Here is a 20,092-nt window from a genome sequence, read left to right as displayed (position 1 = left end):
CGCAGGTCTTTATTTAATTATTTATTAAATTTAAAAAAGGAATTTGTTGAATAATGTATACGCAAGGAAAAACCAAGAATTCAGTGGTATTATCTCACACATTTTCTTGATACTTGCTGGCACAGGTTACTTATACTACCTTTGCAGTCCACATCTGGTCAAACCGACTTTAAAGAACGATTATGCAGGCGCCTCATACTGAATTTCGCAGGAACGGTAAGTTATCCCGGAGCGTCCATTATTGCGGTGCAGGAAAAATAAACTGTGTGTGGTTCGGTATTAAAAGAGCCCATCCGCTGTCCTCAACCAGTAGACAAATTGGAACATCATAACACTATACTGCACTAGTCTCCTAAAGTTAAGCGTTACAGAGAAAAGAGGAAAGTTGAAAAATGAAGGGTTCTCAATCACTCTAAAAGACTCCCGAGGTATTCTTATGAACAGAAATTGTGCTATTTCCATAGGAAAGAAGTCCTCCATAGCGTACAACCACAGGGTTCAAAGATAACACACAGCCTCTAACTAATCATTTCTGGACCGCGACGATCGGAGAGCGCCAGACGCTACTGTGAGTGATAGTGCCAGTTTCCGTGTGTCCTTGGGATTGTGACATTCACTCCGGCTAATGGGTGTTTGTCTTAGCCGATTAGGTGGTCTACCGACACGAGGTTCTCTCTCACAGAATGGCTGGTGTTTCCTGGTACGCTTTGGGAACAAATTCCGGAAAGTGTCGGGAGGGAGCAGCACTTGACAGATGTACTCTGAGCGTTGGCAGAAGACGACCAATCGCAATCACACCTTTCTGCTCTGGAGGCTGATTGGTCGAAATATTAGCATGTGAAAATAAATTTGTGGAGCTGTTGGGCAGCCCGCGAAATCGAGGAGTCGGTTGGTGGCACCAATGGTAGAGAGCAGATGATGACTTGAGCTCTCCGAGGCAGAGACAACCTGGAAGCGTATTTCGGAAGTGAGTTGTCAGAGAGGAGTAAGACTGTTCTCTAGATGTGGAAGTTCCGAAGTGTGCGCTCGAAGTTTGTATCCTTTCGCCTGCGTCGGAAATGTCTTAATGTTGTGCTGGTTCTCGAGGTGGGTGTTGATGTTAGAGAGCGTACACAGACACTTAAGTAAGATACCAGCTAACAGAATAGGGTGCAATAGGCTAGCTGGATGCATTGTGTAACTAACTTGGCTAGGGTTATTAGAATAAGAATAAATCGGGTTTTGGTCGAACAGAAATTGGAAGCATGGAGTATTCGTGTGTTTACCGTCTTTGACATACACTGTGTTGTCTACAGAAGAAATGGCAGAAACTGGTTGGTGACGGTGTAGTCACTCTTTGCGGTGTTTGTTGTCCAAACCAGTGGTCGGGCTTGGAATCTTTTGAAGGCATTCAGATGGCTTCAGGACATTAAATAGCGGTATATCGTAAGTGACTGTTTTAACTCTCGCGGATCTAAGCGAGGCTGCCACCCTTATTTGGCTTTATAGCGTAGGTGTAGCAGGGCCTAGGAATTGTCCAGGTCCGCCTACAAACGGCTGCGAAGAAGTCTGCGGAGCAAAAAGTCGCGCGATTTGCGTCGCGCACCGCACTCTGCGAAGAATATGTGGACTCTGGACGCGCCTGCGACAGGACTTCATTTACCAGAATCTGCAGAAGCACCAAGACGACGGACGAGGAAGAACGTTTCATTTTGGCCATTATATGAATAATTTCTATGGCCAACTGTTGTGAATAGAGAATATTCTCTTTGGGACAAACACGCCATTTAAAACCATGTTTTCTAGGGCAGAATTCGCGGACGCCTTGAAGCTGTCGGGACATAGACTGGAGCTTCAGCAGTGTCACATGTGCCATAGTTACTTCAAGGTTACACCAGCAGCTCTAAGAAAAATGAAAATGCGGAAATTTAATTGATTCTAAAGACCTATTTTCTGAGAAGCGTGCATCTACTTAGGAGGCGCAGTTTCTTGTCATAAAATTTCTGGAGAGGGTGTGATTGCTGATAAAAATCTAGTGTGGTGGTGACTGCGCCAATAGGTGGGTGTTGGAGGCTTATCGTCTACTGGTCGCATGGAGCTCCATATCTTTGTTGAAGGTTGGGGCAATAGTGTTGACGTTAAGAGTTACAGCATCAGAAAACGTCTCGGTTGCATTCGGAAGACGATGCTTATTTCGACACGCTGACCAGTCACCTACAGATCTCCGTACACCGGTTACTTAGAAACAGCGTCGACTGCCAACAGAGTTCTTGAAGCACCTCATACAGAGCATGCCACGACGCTTGTGAACTTTTTAATAATAAATGAGTAACTTCGTTTTTGGAAATATCCTGCTTACACGGTCTGGAGATTGTCGCGTAAGATGTGTTTGGTGGTTAAAAAAAAAAATGGTTCAAATGGCTCTGAGCACTATGGGACTTAACATCCGAGGTCATCAGTCCCCTAGAACTTAGAACTACTTAAACCTAACTAACCTACGGACATCACATACATCCATGCCCGAGGCAGGATTCGAACCTGCGACCGTAGCAGTCGCGCGGTGTTTGGTGGTTAAGCTTTAGCTTGTTATGAATTAATAGCGCTGCACTGTTTAAGGAATCAGCTTTTACTTCTTACGTATGCTTAGTTTTTAGACACTTGTGGACATGATATTGAAGCTGGTATGTGCTTGACTCCCTCTGACATCAGAAGCCGTTTACCCATCACTAACAAGAGGATGACAGGTTTATTTCTAATTCGAAACATATACCTCACAAATAGACCAATTTCATAGACTCTCTTTGTGTAGACCGCCAATGGGGAGCACTTTAGGCATCTGCCACTTACGTACATGACGCAGGGAACTCACACACCTACAAAGACCACTCGAACTAATGACAAAAGCGATCCATTTCAGGGTTTCTTTCCTTTCTACATTAGCTTCGCCAAAACTTAATCTCGTATCGTATTCCTACCTAGACAAACGCCAGTCGAAGATGTGAAGCAATGAGAAGCACGGAAAGCGCCAGTAACATCGTAAATGCATGCTTTCCAAACAGCGAACCAAGGTAGCCAAAGTTATGTTTGGGGCACAACAAATCGTGCTGAAGTGCGAGTGGGCCACTGTTGCACGATTAATTCACAAGCGCACAAATAAAGATTAATGCGAGTTGTCGGACAGTAGAAAGAATGGCATCGTAGCACATATTTAACTCTTCCTCTCTATCAGTCAATACGAGCATGATCTGGCAACTAGCTTAAGACCATTCCCAGAACTAGTAATGGCGATGTCTAGACGTCCAGGAGGGATCGACCTAGATTTTGACTTGCATTAGGAACAATGAATTTCGGAAGTGCCTCGCGTTTTACGTAGTGACGCCCAAGTTAACCAATTTTTTAATACAAATTAATACAGTCTGCATCTTGTCGTCTTACTCTTCATATTACTCGTCATCTTCCCCATTAGCACCGTAGTTTTATTTACAGCATTTTAAAGGCAGGAAAGCATTTCAACAGAGGTGACCCTAGGCATTCGCAAGGGAGTGGCCGGGGGAGGGAGGGGCAAGAGGCGGCTGTTGCCACCTCCTGGAATCTGGATACCGGCTTTTTAGTCATTACAGAATTCTCACAAGTTTCTAGCAGTGATCATCAGCGACTCCACTGAACTGCAAGTTTAGCACTGCTGAGCCCAACGGGAAATATACTCTGACTTCAGCACTCATTATACATCCTTGATTTTTTGGTTGTCTCGCCGTTCGCGGAAAATTACGCCTATTCCTAGAAGTCCTCACCAGGGTCTGGGACCATCTTAATCTCTATGTGGTGCAACACAGAGCCAAGTGCAATCACAGAGCTGAGAATTTTACGGTTCATTTGGCCTGAAAGCACAATAATATGACGAACTGAAGGAACGAGGATTTCCTTGCTTCAGTCCTAAGCTGTTAAAGTCGGTTATACCAGCCAGTTTGAGAGTGGTTTTGTGAGACTTCGTACATTAATCCATTCGAATCCCGCTTCTTGGAAAAAAAAGTAACTTTGAAAACACATTCTATACAACTTTAGTTATGGCAGTCAATACTAAAAATAACAAGCATGAAAGTAATGCAAATTAATCTATTAAGATAATCAGATGTCAAGTTTCGTAAGCAAACAAACTGCTTGTGATGTTATCAAAGTTGAAGTGTTTTTTGATTTTTATTTTTTTAAAGTTTATTTCCAGCTTCTTCACCTCACTTTAACTTTTGCTGATATCCAACACGGTTTTCTCAATCATTCTGTATTTTTTATATTTCCGAATTTGGAATTTCAGTGCCAATATAACACCGTTAGAATATAACAAAATTTTTGGAATATTTTCTACCACTATTAAGTATGTGATTAACTACCGTGGATGTAATCATACGAGACATAATTTCAGACTACTGAATGTCAGAAGATATCACTTCTGCAAACTGTAACATGTCACTCGTGGCTGCAACGTGAACATCTGGAGAAAAGTATCCATTTTTGTAGAACACAGAAGTTCAAAAGGCACTGCGCCCTGTTTCCCCACAAACGGTTCCTGAAGAGCTACAAGAAGAAACGCAAAAGGTTGCACATTTGCCGTATGTTGGTCCGATATCTGCCAAAATCAGCAGAATTCTCATAAAACATAACATTAAAAGCATGTACCACCCACCAAGATTAAGGCTCTGCTAGGGAGTGTGCAGGATGACCTGCGTTTACAGAAGCCGGGCATTTACCACGTACCGTGTGAATGTGGTATGGCATACATCGGCCAGACGACCAGGACCGTTGACATCAGGCGCAAATAGCACCAAAGGCACACCAGACCGAGACAGGCTACCAAGTCAGCGATTGCCGACCATTGTTTAGAACTCGGTCGTTCTATGAAGTATAATGATACCAACATTTTAACACAAACACCGAGATACTGCGACAGCGTCATTAAAGAATCTATTGAGATTAAGGTCGCAGAGAATCTCATTAACCGGGACACCGGTTTCCAGCTGAGCACGGCTTGGAACCCAGCACTCGATCTTCTGAAGACGCAACGTACGCAGCATCCAGACGACAAGAGACACAAGTATAAAGATGGAATTAGAGATAACAGCCCAGTACATGTAACAAAGGACGTACGTGAAATGGTACCTCAGACAACAGACACAATACCTGAGGAAGTTCTTCAGAGTCTCGAGCGACAATTTGAACACAGTCAGCCTGAAAATAACATTGCAGCCACTCCCGGGGGGCAAGAACTACGGACGGGACGCCTAACACGGCACACCACGTCAACAGAACGTCCTAATTCACAGAAGGACTCAAATGACGACAATTGGAAGATAAAACGTCTAGCACAGCTTGGACGCCATTCAGACAGCTATATTGACAACGGATAATACCCACAAAGTATGCGCACAGCGTTGGGAACAGCCGCGGCTAGAAGAAAACGCGACATCCGTTGCTATTGGTCGGCGCACCGCGGACTGAGCGCCAGGCGCGGCGCGGACCGCAGAGGGAACGCCTAGCACAACGTAGGCATAAATACTGGAATGAGGACGCACGCACTTCGTTACCGTCGCTCGCCTAAGCCACTAGCACATCGCAATGTCCGGGCGTAGGAAAGGAGGAAGAGGCAAGATTGCTGCCGCCGTCGAGCTCCTGCTAAAGGCAGTCGGGAGCAACGGTTGCGGCAACAAGAATAAGAAGCGGAAGCCCCTGGCACAATTACAATGTTAAAAGTGTCAGAAGATGGGACACACAGATGGGACCTGCGACGGCGCGGTAGCGTGAGTGAAGTGCGGGAAGCCGCACGATACACGAAACTGCGACAAACCAAGGGGCACCGCCGCCGCGTGTGTGAATTGCAGCGGAAGTCACGGAAGCGGCAGAAAGGGGTCACCCCACATGAAGCGGTGGCCCAAGAAGACAAGGTGGACACCCCGTCCTCCTATTCAAGCAGGGGAAGCGGGCCGCGGCCGGCGGAACTCGACGAGATGCGTCGCGAGGTGACACAACTGAGGGTAGCCCTGTACCTCGCAGCTCGCACGACACCTGAACAGGCGCCGACCCCCGCCAGTATGGGGGTAGACGCGGAAACGCAAACGACCGTCTCCCTGGCCGACGCGGAAACGCAGTCTGCTAGGGAGGTGGACATGGAGTCTGGGACACCCGCCGACAGCAAGAAGACGGCCCCCGTTCGAAACAGCCGTCCCTTCTTGCCTCTGCAGATACGCAGACGGCGGAAAAGACGCCCATGGATACCGAGGGAGAAGAAGACGAGCCGTTCGAGTGCCTGCCCCTCCCCAACAAGAATTGTGGGAGGAAGGTACTCACCAAGATTGCAGACTCACTTCGAGATGGCTGCTATCCCCACCATGGAAATCCGTACACCTTCACGGAAACCGATATCCCTCCCCTCCCACACAAGCTCTATTCATTCCACTGGGGTTGTGAACCCCTAAACCAGAAGATCAAAGGGAGGGAACTCGTCCGGCGTGCGGATCTGGAGCTGATAAACTGCTACCCTACCTTCACCGACGCGGACTAGAGGTACATGACGGAACGAGCCGTCCTGTACATCAAACAGAGCTCGCCGAGGAACAGCTTCTCACAGCTTAAACTCATACGACTTGGGCCAGAGATAAGGTCCATCATTTAGCGTCAGCATCATACTGGAATCAGTATCGGACAGCACCTGAAGAAGACCGCGAGTCACGCATTTGAAATATCGTGCAGGAAAGACGCGAATTACAGGCAGAAACAGGATTAATCAACATGACAACCATGAATTTGTTTAAATTTCAAGAAGTCCACGAATTATGTTTTTCCTTTTCGGCCGGGCCTGGAGCATAGCATACGTCATAATATGACTATTAAATACATTGGTGTCGCTGTTACTTAGTGTGAGCACACATATCCATATGTCATAAAACAACATAGTCTGTAGACACTCATGTTCATTAGCCACCACTAGTCACACATGCACTAAACTGCAGCGGCAGATTACTGTTTACAGGCTACTGATAGCCGTTTTGGCGCGTAAAAAATGGTTCAAATGGCTCTGAGCACTATGCGACTTAACTTCTGAGGTCATCAGTCCCCTAGAACTTAGAACTAATTAAACCTAAGGACATCACACACATCCATGCCCGAGGCAGGATTCGAACCCGCGACCGTAGCGGTCACGCGGTTCCAGACTGAAGCGCCTTTAACCGCACGGCCACACCGGCCGGCAGGCGCGTAAACTGATTACATATATTGTAATGGCGCTCCACACAGAGCAAAACAATGCTCACCAATGTATTTAATAGTAATGACAACGACATATAAATGTGTCAGCACATTTTAGGTTGTCATGGCCTAATGGCCATAACATGTAAGTAACATGCTTATGCAATTGCATTTTTCATTCTGTGTAATCGGCCGAATATCAAGATACACAACGATTTTGTTAAATAATTTAAGAACATTCTGTATATTTCAGCTTCACTTGATAATGGTCTAAGGGCGAAATTGCAATCGTGAAATAAAGAAAGTGTTACAGTCACTGGCGTAAATATGTCTTTTATAAAGTTAATTCACTGATGCAGCGGGGGTGGGTGTCTATTGCAACTAGACGTTAGTATATATGTAAACCGACCTTTACGAACAACTTTTATAAACGTAAGAGGACTCACCAACTTTAATATCTACAGGTTTGCTTGAGAATAGCGCTATAGCCGAAACAAGCTTGTAGAAGGAAGAAGGATTACTAATTAAACTATATGTAGCTTGACTAGAATAATTCATTGCAAAATGTCATTAATTTTTTTCTTTTTTCTAAGTCTACTCAGCAATTCTAGGCAGAAAACGCTGTTAAATTTCTAAATAACTGAAATAAATTCGTACTGCGCATCGGCTTGGAAACAGAAACCGATGAACAACATCGATTTGAGTCTTGAGGCGGACAGCGACAGTCTGAGCATATTAATAAGCTTATTTGCTACGAGCTTACTTCATGATTAGCCACAAAACTGGCCTACAACTCTCTCTTGTCTCTCAATTATTTCGACGCAGTTGACTTATGATGTACCCAGAATATGAGCTAATGAGAATTCTCACATTAGTTTTGCAGTGAATAATGAAAGAGTTTTTAAGTTTCACGACAAATAGCTCTGGGTATACTTGTTACTATCAAATATATATTGTGTGTTCTGGCATTCTTCAAACTGACATTTAACCGATTCATATGTCTGTTTCGAGGGACAGGTACACTCTTGCGTCCGTTCTCTATTATTTTTGTTTACTGCGAGCCATATGCATTTCTTAAGCCAGTCATTTTAAGTAAGTATTCGGCTATCGGCGAAGACCAGTTCTCCTTTTGCAGTAAGTCGCTTTACTCATTGCGTCACTCATGCAAGATGAGTTTTTTTGCCTCCGTTTGTCACTGGCAGTACGGAACAGCTGGCAAGAAATGGTGTAAGGTAGAAGTGGGGACGGCAGAGAACAAGCGAGCTAGGGCAGGGCATACCTGGAGTGTGCCTCGGGCACTATGTCGTCCAGCACGACGTAGACCATGGCGCCGGCGGCGAAGGAGAGCGCGTACGGCAGCAGCGGCCGCGCGATGCCCACCGTGGCGGCGCCGACCACGCCGAAGATGGGCTCCACCACGCCGCTCAGCTGGCCGTACCTGCAGACACACACGGCCGCGGCCTGCGTGTACTCGCCGATCAGGCACCCCAAACAGCAGCTCCCAAAAGCGGATCTTAATCACTGAGTGTCGAGAGAACGGTAATAAGTAATGAAAACTACCAGTCCACACCCTACAGGCAAGCTACCTAATCCGATATACTACACTGCAAAACGACTTGTCTCTAAAATGTAATTAATGTGTCCACTGGTTTTATGTCAGCAGATAGGCAGCACCATTTCAGGAGTGCTCTGCACTTTTGCCATATTTCTCCCTCCCATGACATCACGCACTGTTATCAGGGCTCCACCCCCTACGACATAGGACAATTGCCCCACGTATAAAATGGCGAAAAATTCAAAATAGCACAATTGTAGGGTCCCCTCCCCTTCTACCTATGACGTTACTGTGAATGTAGGACTGTTGTCCGACATACAAATTGGTGGGAAATTAAAAGATCCGAGATGATGCTTTGTCATGGTGAAATTCGAGGTGGCAACATAGCTGACACATTTTTTTGGGTTTTTCTCTGACGTCACTCACCTGACACAAAGGATGTTCATTAACTCTGAAGGTCCAAGCCTCTCTGTTAGACAAAGGATACTGCCGTTAGATAAATCATACCAGCTTGTGACTGGATATGTAAACATGTTTTTCATCTTACAGGTAGCAACTATTCTGCACTCCTACAATCAGTGACATGAAAAACCGCTTATCCTCAAGCTACTTTTCACTCAGACATCATGGATCTGCACTCATTGTTGCAAGTCACTTATTCTAAGTAAAGAAATCAAGATGACCACCAGGTTTTCCCCTGACATCACATATCGCCTACCACAAGTTGAAGTCCAGCTGTATTAAGTTTAAACAACTTCCGCCCACCCAAATGATATCACAGCCTAAGCAACTGTCACCCTAAGTTTGTATATGGCTTGTCCTAATTTTAAATCCAAATTAGCTACGCTTAAGCAACTGCTGGGAACTGGGTAGTAGCAATTGCATCTTCCTTTAAATGACAACAATAACAGGGAGAGGCCTCTTTCCATAATCGCAAAGTTCACAATCGCCGGACAGACCAAGAAATCCGCGCCGCCGCCTTGCCACTGTCCGTCGCCGCGCGGGATTAGCCGAGCGGCCTCAGGCGCTGCAGTCATGGACTGTGCGGCTGGTCCCGGCGGAGGTGCGAGTCCTCCCTCGGGCATGGGTGTGTGTGTTTGTCCTTAGGATAATTTAGGTTAAGTAGTGTGTAAGCTTAGGTACTGATGACCTTAGCAGTTAAGTCCCATAAGATTTCACACACATTTGAACACTGTCCGTCAGCAGTAACAGGCTGATTGTAAGAACCAACGGGGACGCACCACTGCTAGCAGTCAGAGAGGGCCACCCGGCCATCAGCCACCAAAGTATGCCCCCGTCCAGCGACTATATGTCGACTGACGTAAGCCGTGTAACCACAGCACCTCGCCCGTCGCTCGATCGATACCGGTGCTGAGCAACCTTGCGGAGACCACAGACTCAGGTGCCCCCACAGACACTGACTCTTTATTTAGATTCCGATACCGCAGGACTGTAAATGGCAGGGTATTCACAATTCTATGAAGTAGTTCCAATCCCCACCACTACTAGCTTATTTTCGACAGCATTGCACACAAACCCATGTTAAAATAGTGGGGAAATATAAAATGACCATCTGTTTACGAAATTACGTTACATTCCGGCTCAGTGATTGTGGGTTTTTCAATCATTCAGACAGAATTCATAACAGGCCTGAAAAAAATACAGAAAATAGACGTCAGTTGAATGTATTTCTTGGAGAGCAACATAGGTGGTATAACAGGTACCATTTAAAATGTGTAGTTCTAACATGTGACAGTACTATCCATTGAATTATTACGTTGAGTGTTCCCATTTCTGCTACAGACTCATAACCACAACAACTAGGAAACAAAGATGCACACTTAACAGTATTTCTAACGGAATTTCGTGTCAGTATAGACATCAGATGTTTCCAACAGGATTTCTAAAAAAATTCAGGCGAATGCAGATGTGACTCCCTCAACAGCAGCATGTGTGGAGTGTATAATCCCTGTAAAATCTGAAAGGAGTACTGTGATATATCACATACTCCTGTTTCCTAGCAATGCCGAATATACACACTGCATAGTGCATACATACAGCGGAAGAGTACAGTCCGACTCCTCCTATGCTGTCCCGACAACACTGACTTTCGGGCCGAAACCAGCTAATATAGTACCGAAATCAATGAAATGAGTATCAACCATTAAGGAAAACACGCTATTTGCAAGGAACTCTTCAGTCCAATCACAAATCTTACATGATATTCCATATTTTGCTGCTGTGGTGACATATTGTAATTGCATTCTACCCTCACCAGAGATCGGGGAACATGACCATTACGTTCTAACACATACTTGACAACATCATCGAAGAACAGTTTAAAATATGTCTGCCAAAGATAGAGTCCCATCACAACAACACATACTGCAGTGTACAAGACGTAGAGGTCAACGCCACTTGGATGCTTTAGAGTTACTTGGCAGAGAAGACCTAATGCATGAAGGGACATAATTGTTCTCCCACTGCTTCATTTGCGAGTGGAATAGGAAAGGGAACGACTAGCAGCGATATAAGATATACTCCACAATGTGTTGTGTGAAGGCTTGCAGAGTACATTTATTCGTAGTCACTTCCCTATGATTTGTAGGTTAGCTGAAGCAGCTTTAAAGTCTTCACTTCGTGATATTCTTCTGCTTAGAATAATGCGATAATTTTAGATTAGCTGTCCTTTAAATTACAGTCATGTGTCCTACAAATAGAAAGCGATCTAGTATCAGGCGATCCTAAACTATTTCACATATAAAATATCATTGTTTTGCGTTGTACATTGGACATGGAACATATCCAGCGAAATTCTTATGGTACTGACTTCTGTGGCTTAACATCAAGTGAACCTATAACCTCAATGTTATCGCAAGGAAGATGAACATAGGTATGTCTCACAAAATATATCACTGAGTGCTATATTTTGTTTTCGAAGAGAATCACCAAGAAAGTTACGCTGCAGTTCCTCGAGAAAAGCTGCAAATAGTATGAGAATCTTTGATGATGTATCTCTCAAATTTCTGTAAGTCTCGAGGGTGGTACTTCATCTCAACTACATAGGTTTTTCAAACAGGCTTGTTACCAGTTATATTTTTAAAAAAGGCTTATTTTGCTCTTTAAGTGTGTTTTTAGTTCAAATACCCAAATTTCGTGCCGGCCGGAGTCGTCGTGCGGATCTAGGCGCTACAGTCTGGAACCGCGTGACCTCTAAGGTCGCAGGTTCGAATCCTGCCTCGGGCATGGATGTGTGTGATGTCCTTAGGTTAGGTAGGTTTAAGTAGTTCTAAGTTCTAGGGGACTGATGACCACAGCAGTTAAGTCCCATAGTGCTCAGAGCCATTTGAACCATTTTGAACCCAAATTTCGTGTGTGTTTGCATAATTATCAGGCACAATCCTACATTTTAATAATTAAATAGTGTGTGTGTCCGCCGTCTTTAGTATGAATAGGGACTGTAACAGCTGTATTCAGATGCGAGCCGAGTTCGTGACCCTTCGCTCAAAGCTCCAGGTAATACAGGTTTTGGTCACACAGCTAGAAGCCTCTTGCCTGTTGCCAATGCGCATCACTTATGGGGATTGGATATGCGGATCCAAGGGACGTACATCACGTCCTTTGTATCCCAGTACTGTGGCCGCCCTGATTACTGCCTGCACTGAAGTTAACCTGTCACGTGGTGGAGTGGGATCATTCCAAGCAGTGGCAGGGATCAAAACATATTCTGGTTGGACGATCGAAGGGCCCCGCCGGTTCGTTTGACAAACAGGTTTCAAGCGCTATCTGTGCCTGACAAAGATCCTGAACCAAATGCAATCGCTTGCTCTGTTTCAGGGGGAGCCTCTTGGCCTGCAAGATCTGGGCAGAGAGTAGGATTACTGGCAGTTGCGAGATAAAAAGTTAGACATGAAACGGGGCGCCTTAGGGATATGGCTGCCAAGGAGGGGAAGCAGTCCAGTGCGTACTCTGTGTGCATACTTCACAGAGTCACCCTAGAGGCGGAACGCATGCTTCCAGATGTCATGAAGGGCACAGGGTGCAGCCAACCGCAGGGGGTGGCTCATTTCGTTACAACGATGTGTTTCTCTTTGGATTGGACAAGATACTCTCTAGTTTCAGGTATCTCAAGAGGTAAAAACTGCAAGTCCTGCTTGCAAGATGAAGGCAGAGGTTACCAACAGTAGCACTGTCATCAGGACCAAATGTGGACCTTTGGTACAAAGCCGAATGGAGGATCTGAAGCAGAGGATCAGACAGTTCTGCGAGCACGAGGTTGTAGACTTCTCAACTTGCGCCACAGTGTCGTGGGTTTTCGGGTTCCGCTTAATAGGTCACGGACTCGTTAAACACAGAAAGTGGCCACACTGGTAGCGGGAGCTGTGTAGAGAAAAAGGCAGTTTTTTTAGGTTAGAGGATCTCGGAAAATAACACAAAGGGCATCAGCCTAAAAGGGGTGTATGGCAAACACAGGACGAGGGTAGATCTATAGCAAAAATCGGTACTGCAGTTGTAAATTGTCGAAGCTGTGTTGAGAAAAGCCAAAGCTCCAAGTGTTATAGGCACTGAAAGCTGGCTAAAGTCGGCGATAAGCAGAGCCGAATTTTTGAAGGACCTAACGGCGTTCAAAAAGGCCAGAATAAATATAGTTGGTGGTCCAGTGTTTATTGCTGTTAGAAGTAGTTTACCTTGTAGGAAACTCGAAATTGATAGTTCCTTTGAGTTACTATGGATAGAGGTTATACCTAACAACTGGAATAATTTAATAATTGGTTCCTTTTACCGACTCGACGACTCAGATGATACAGTTGTTGAACATTTCAAACAAAACCTGAGCCTCATATAAAAAGATACCCCACTCATACAATTATAGTTGGTAGCGACTTCTGAACTCGGTATATTGGCGAAAATACACGTTTAATGTCGGTGGTAGACACAAATCTTCGTCCGTTCGTCCGAAATCGTGCTGCATGTTTCTCCGAAACTAATTCTGAACAATTAGTGATTGAGACCAATCGAAGAGTAAAATGTTGCAAAAACATACTTGTCCTCTCTGGAACAAATAATCATCAGCAAACTGGATGCATCGTGACGGATACAGGGATGAGCGACCACTATTTTGTTGGGGCGAGACTGAATATCATAAAATCCAAATCCACCAAAAATAACGCAAAACATTTCTATTCACAAAAGCAGATAAAAATTCGCTTTACGTTTCCTAAGAGACAGTACAGGAGAGAGATATACCAAATAAATTAATAAGCAATGATTCTGGAAACTTATGGTACACAAAATAGTTCGGAACACTAATGCAGAAGCCACGAAAAAAGCATGTGAAATTTAAAAGAACGGAGGATCTCCAGCATTGACAATGCTTTACTGAAGCTCGAAATTTAGCGCGAATTTGAAAGCGAGAGGCTTTTAATAATTTGCACAATTAAAATCTTTCTCAAAATCTGCATAAAATCCAATGAGATTCTGTTCTTATGTAAAGTATACCAGCGGCAAGACACACTCGGTAACTTCATGATAGCAACGGTAATGTTACTGATGATAATACCACTAAAGCAAAGTTACTACACACGGGTTACCGCAATGCGTTCACCACAGAACACCAAGCCAATGTTCCAGAAATCGAACCAAGAACACCTGCAAACATGAGTAACTTACAAGTAGATATCCTCGGAGTGGTGAAGCAACTACAATCATAGAGTAAATGCAAGTCCTACGATCTTGACTGTATACCAATTAGATTCCTTGCTCAGTATGCTGATATAATAGTGCCATCCTTAACAGTCACAAACAACCGCTCGCTCGACGAAAGATCCATACTTACAGACTGGAAAGTTGCACAGGTCACACCAATACTGAATATAGGACACAGGAGTAATTCGTTGAATTACAGAACCATACCACGAACGATTTGAAGTAGGATTTTGGAGCATGTGCTGTGTTCGAACACTGTGAATTACCTCAAAGAAAACTATCTGTTGATAAATAGTAAGCACGGATCCAGAAAATATCGTTCTTATGAAGCACGACTATTTCTTTATCTACATGAAGTAATGAGTACTATCGACAAGGGATCTCAAATTGGTTCCGCATCTCTAGATTTCCAAAATTCTCTTGAAACCGTGCCTCACACGCAACTTCTAATGAAATTGTGTGCCGCTGGAGCAGCTGTACGACTGGATTTGTAATTTCCTGTCATAAATGTCACAGTTCACAGAACTGACGGAAAATCACTGTGTAAAACAGAAGTGGTATCTGGTGTTCGAAGGAAGTGTTATTGGCCATCTGCTGTACACGATCTTTATAAAATGTTTAGGTGATAATTTTAGTAGCCCGCTTACAGTGTTCGCAGATTTGCTGTTGAAGAGCAATTTGGGGATGGCGATTCCATTTTTCAATATTATCAAACACCTGTTCACAATGTACGGCCCGTGGCGGAATTGTTACACAACAATAACATCCTTGTAATGGACTGGCCTGCACAGAGTCCTGACTTGAAACCTACAGAACATCTTTGGGATGTTTTGGAACGCGGACTTCGTGCCAGGCCTCACCGACCGACATCAATACCTCTCCTCAGTGCAGCACTCCGTGGAGAATAGGCTGTAAGAAAACTTCCAGCGCCTGATTGAACGTATGCCTGCGAGAGTGGGAGCTGTCATCAAGGATAAGAGTGGGCCAAGACCATACTGAATTCCAGCGTTACCGATGGAGGGCACAACGAACTTGTACGTCTTTTTCAGCCAGGTATCCGGATACTTTTGATCACATAGTGTATGCCATCATTTGTTTTCTTGCGCGTAGTACCACAGTGTCTTAGGAAGAGAGACGTAATCGTCTTATAAGCGACCAGCTATTAAAAACAGGATCGTAACGATCATGTTACTGTCACCCTGCATAAAAATGTTCAAATGTGTATGAAATCTTATGGGACTTAACTGCTAAGGTCATCAGTCCCTAAGCTTACACACTACTTAACCTAAATTATCCTCAGGACAAACACACACACCCATGCCCGAGGGAGGACTCGAACCTCCGCCGGGACCAGCCGCACAGTCCATGACTGCAGCGCCCTAGACCGATCGGCTAATCCCGCGCGGCACCCTGCATAAGAAAGCGGTCTTGGTTCTACAGGTGCACACATACAATTATCGTTAATGATATCCATGTTAAGAACTAAACATCCTCTATAAAGAGGCGTATGGTATTGCTTCTGAATTAAGTGGTCTTCCACATAAATACTGCGATATTTAATGTACACGGTGATCGCGGCGTGTGTATTGACAGACTGGAAGTGCAAGTGAACGTCGCCAGCGGTGTAAGGTCGGAATAAAATCATCCTCCTCAGCAAATTTAGAAAGTTATTCGGCTAAGAAACGTAGTATTAAGCCGATATTTGCATTTCTCTCATGCTGCTGCTAGACATTTCCCACGCTAACAAACAGTATTTGTAAAGCATTCTATCTTAATATCATGTAGACAGTGTAACAGAGTTTCTGCGATATATCCATGGGGTTACAAGCGTGGGAGGATGATGGCTGCTTCAGAATGATGACATACAACAGATGACGTGCTATGTGAGGAATTACCCAAAAAGTGCAGCGCTAGATTGATGCTACGCTTTCTGGTAGAAATGCTGTCTGCGATTTGGAATCAAGAAAAAGTGCAGCGCTAGATTGAAGCCATAAGAAATGCTACGCTTTCTGGTAGAAATGCTGTCTGCGATTTGGAATCAAGGCTCTCCAATCAACCACATACTTGCGTTGGATGCTATGGAGATATCCTTTAACGACGAATGCGAATCATATAATCGAAATGAGTCACCTTCTTCGACTCTATGTGCTAAGGACTGCATACAGCAAAACAACAATATTGTTTTAGAGAGTCCCTTCTTTTGTATCCCACCTGGACAGGCGGCGCGTGGGTCTGCTCCTGGGAACTGCTTCTGTAATATACGCCGAGAGTGAAGGAAGTGAGTGGGAGCAGGAGAGGTGAAACACTTCGGAACTGCATGTTACTTTAACATTTTTAATAGAGTCAAGAACAGAAGTAAATATCAAATGCATACGTAACTTTGGCTGCGATGGGCAAATAGGTGTGAAGCCGTAGTCAATGTCTAATCCTGTGAAGTTAGGATGACTGTTCTGTATAATCTCAAAGCTAACAAATACTCGTTGCTGTCCAAACTTTAACTGAACGTAACTAATACAAAAGTCTCAATAGGAAGCAAGCCCACTCGGTAGTAGAAGAGATATTTTCAGGCCGTCTGGTCTTGATGAAAATGGGCCAGAAATCAAGACGGCACTTGCTGAGCTCCACAACGTCGGCCAGAGGGCGCGGTGCTCGGCCTAGTTAGTCTTCTCTCGTAGTGCCAACTTACGAGAGCGTGCCCCTACTTTGTGGCATCGTAACTATCGACACCACACCTTCTGCATCTTGTAATTGTCCCTCAGTCTCTGTCGCGCTCTGCTTGTAGCTTTGTGCTTGTGATCATTCCAATCTAAGTCGGAAATGAGTGGAAATTGGAGAATGCTGTATCTACCACTTCCTGCATCCAGTGGAGAAACAAGGGGAGCTGAGTTAATGCGATAGCATCATGTTTTTACCACTTGGTGAATATGTAAGGCCAGTGCCAAACGAATTTTTCTCCTGCAACACAAAGTGGTAGAAAAGACAGTACGAGCAGTTATAGTGGTGTTTCTCTTTGGGAAAATTAGTAAGACTCCACGTCACAGAGGAACTGGAAGAAGGACGACTATTCTGCTACTGCATTGCGGTGTGTTTCCACACTACATACACACTGCATACAGGTACTGCTGTCTGAAGGAGATCTGCCTCCGCAGGGTGCATTCATGTCTGTCATCCAAACATTTTCTCTATCCTCATTATTATGTACCACCCTACAAAGAGCAGCTGCGAACTATAAAATCTTCGCTAACGTTACCCAGAAGAAAACTCAATAAGATATTCAAGTATCCCTCTTTTCAAGTATATTGAAAACAAATACCATGTGCTTGCTGACGCTGAGCATATGTGGCGATGCTATTAAATATGCAGGTGCTTGTCCACTGGATCAAGTGGGTAGCGATCCAAGTCGCTTGTGCAGACCAGTGTAAAGTTTTGTCGCCTGTACTATAGAAGGAGCATATCCAACAGACTATCACAAGGAGAAGGTTCTTGTGTTGTTGTTTCATAAGCAGTTGGGTACATTGTTTTTTTACTGTAACACATCCAAGTTGTTTATTAATACAGCTTTGTACACCATCTGGATATTATTGCATGGTGTAAACTATAGTTCTTGCACAACACACTGGATGGTTGAAATAAAAGACAGAGGTGGTGTTTCTTATTGACTGGAAGGTGGATGACATTGCAACATATGTTAAGTAAAAGAGTTTGCAGCATTGTGGAGCATTTCCAAACACCTGTCCAAAGGTGATGACCTCGATATTTAATCTCATCTTTTACAATTAGAGGGTAGCAGATGAATCAATATGGCGAGTGCTCGCGCTGGCAGTACTGATAACATACAAATTCCAACAACTCCAGTAATCCTCGACACCCTCCACCACTGGGCGGTCCTCTCCAGTGTGCAAAGTCCAGCTGCAGACCTGGTGCAATCGCTAAGACTCGTGTTACATGGCGCCAACTAGCAGTGTGTGACATTGGCCTGGGGCGCTGCTTGTGGACATTAGAACATACGCAAATGGGACATGCTAGTGTTTCAACGATTTCCGATATCTAGCCATGAGTACTACTACTACTACTACTACTACTACTACTACAACAACTGTACTACTACTACTACCAACTTGATCGTGGTTTAAGTGTCATTTTAATTGCTTCTCAATACATCCCAGGCAACTCTGTCTTGCAGTGGTTCTGTCTTGCAGTGGTATTTGTTGTGGTTGTCTCTATACTGTCAAGCAGTAGGCCCTTCCTCCTCGATCCAAATACAGTGTACAGAACAAATTTAGTGCTTTAAAAACCCAATCACAACGTCAAATTCCCGACTGATCACTTTATTGTTTCCAATAGTGGTATTGCAAGCAGGCATTTGTCCGGCCCCTCCCAAAAATTGATTAGGGACACAGCATGCAACTGAGCTGAAATTTGAAATTTTCAGCTACTTCCAATGTAATAGACTTCCTACCAAATAACCTAACTATGCCAGTATTCACCAGTAGGAGGTACGGCAAAAAAATTCCGGAAGGAGGAAGAGTAGGGTCTGGAAACCAGGCTGTTGTGGGACCGAATCCCACCATATATACCAGTCGTATGGCTCAAATGGCTCTGAGCACTATGGGACTTAACAACTGTGGTCATCAGTCCCCTAGAACTTAGAACTACTTAAACCTGACTAACCTAAGGACATCACACACATCCATGTCCGAGGCAGAATTCGAACCTGCGACCGTAGCAGCCGCGCGGTTCCGGACTGAAGCGTCTAGAACTGCTCGGCCACCGTGGCCGGCTCCATGTACTCTTCGCGATGTGCATAGTGCGAGATAAATTACGCTACTTACTAACCCGCAGATTTAATCGGAAACATTTGCTGGCGGACCCAGGTTAATTCTCTGCTCTGCTACGCCGTCAAATCGGTTTAAATAAAGGTTGCCAGGCTGTGAGACTGGGTTAAACTTCTCACCCAGTCTCACAGCCTGGCAACACAATAAACCACAAAGCAATCCAACTGTTTTCAGTAACATTCCGAGTTTCGACGTAAACACCTTACTCCATGTTTCCACGCAAAGAAATTAATTTATTGGCTTACATTAATCTTTGCCAAGTCTATCTCGTTCACTAAAACATGCCCGTCCATTTAGCTACTTGGCTGCACAACCTGATACGTCTTTCCTTATCGAGCATTTGACGCTCATTAAAAGGCAACAGCAGCCTTGAAAAACGGGAAATGGACTTCGCGCCCACTCACGGGAACGCATTTTCGAATGTCTTCGGTACCGGAAAAATAACATCGTGATCATGAAGGTTCACTAACTCTCAACTTCCGAGATGAAAACCGCCAGGGTCCACACCCATTAACTTGCCACGTCAGTCCTGCAAGGCGTTCGCGATTTAGAGAGCCGCTAATCCGCTCCTGAACATCCTTGTCTTTCAGTCTATGAGACTCAGAAGACAAATGCAGGGAATTTTATCGGTCATTTTCCGCCAGCGCTAATAACTACAAATACATGCTCCTTGGTAAAATCACTCGCCTTTTTACCAGCCTGTTATAGTTTCCTCTAAATCCATTTAGGAAGACTAGGGAAACACCGGCCCTTTACCTACAGGATCCATCTCCAGAACCCCGAC

The 20,092-nt window shown here is 44.6% G+C and overlaps 1 protein-coding gene across 3 annotated transcripts in view; it reads right to left on the bottom strand.

The window, feature by feature from the left end:
* Window positions 1–20,092, bottom strand: part of LOC126474150 (zinc transporter ZIP11) — a 435,762-nt gene that overhangs the window by 70,815 nt on the left and 344,855 nt on the right. For all 3 annotated transcript variants that reach the window (XM_050101604.1, XM_050101605.1, XM_050101606.1), the window contains one exon: window positions 8,492–8,650. In XM_050101604.1, coding sequence (XP_049957561.1) covers window positions 8,492–8,650 — 159 coding nt within the window. The remainder of the gene's footprint in view (window positions 1–8,491; window positions 8,651–20,092) is intronic.

Source organism: Schistocerca serialis, chromosome 4 (genome assembly GCF_023864345.2).
Source record: "Schistocerca serialis cubense isolate TAMUIC-IGC-003099 chromosome 4, iqSchSeri2.2, whole genome shotgun sequence".
NCBI classification, from domain to species: Eukaryota; Metazoa; Arthropoda; class Insecta; order Orthoptera; family Acrididae; genus Schistocerca; species Schistocerca serialis.
This window is presented reverse-complemented; position numbering and strand designations above follow the sequence as displayed.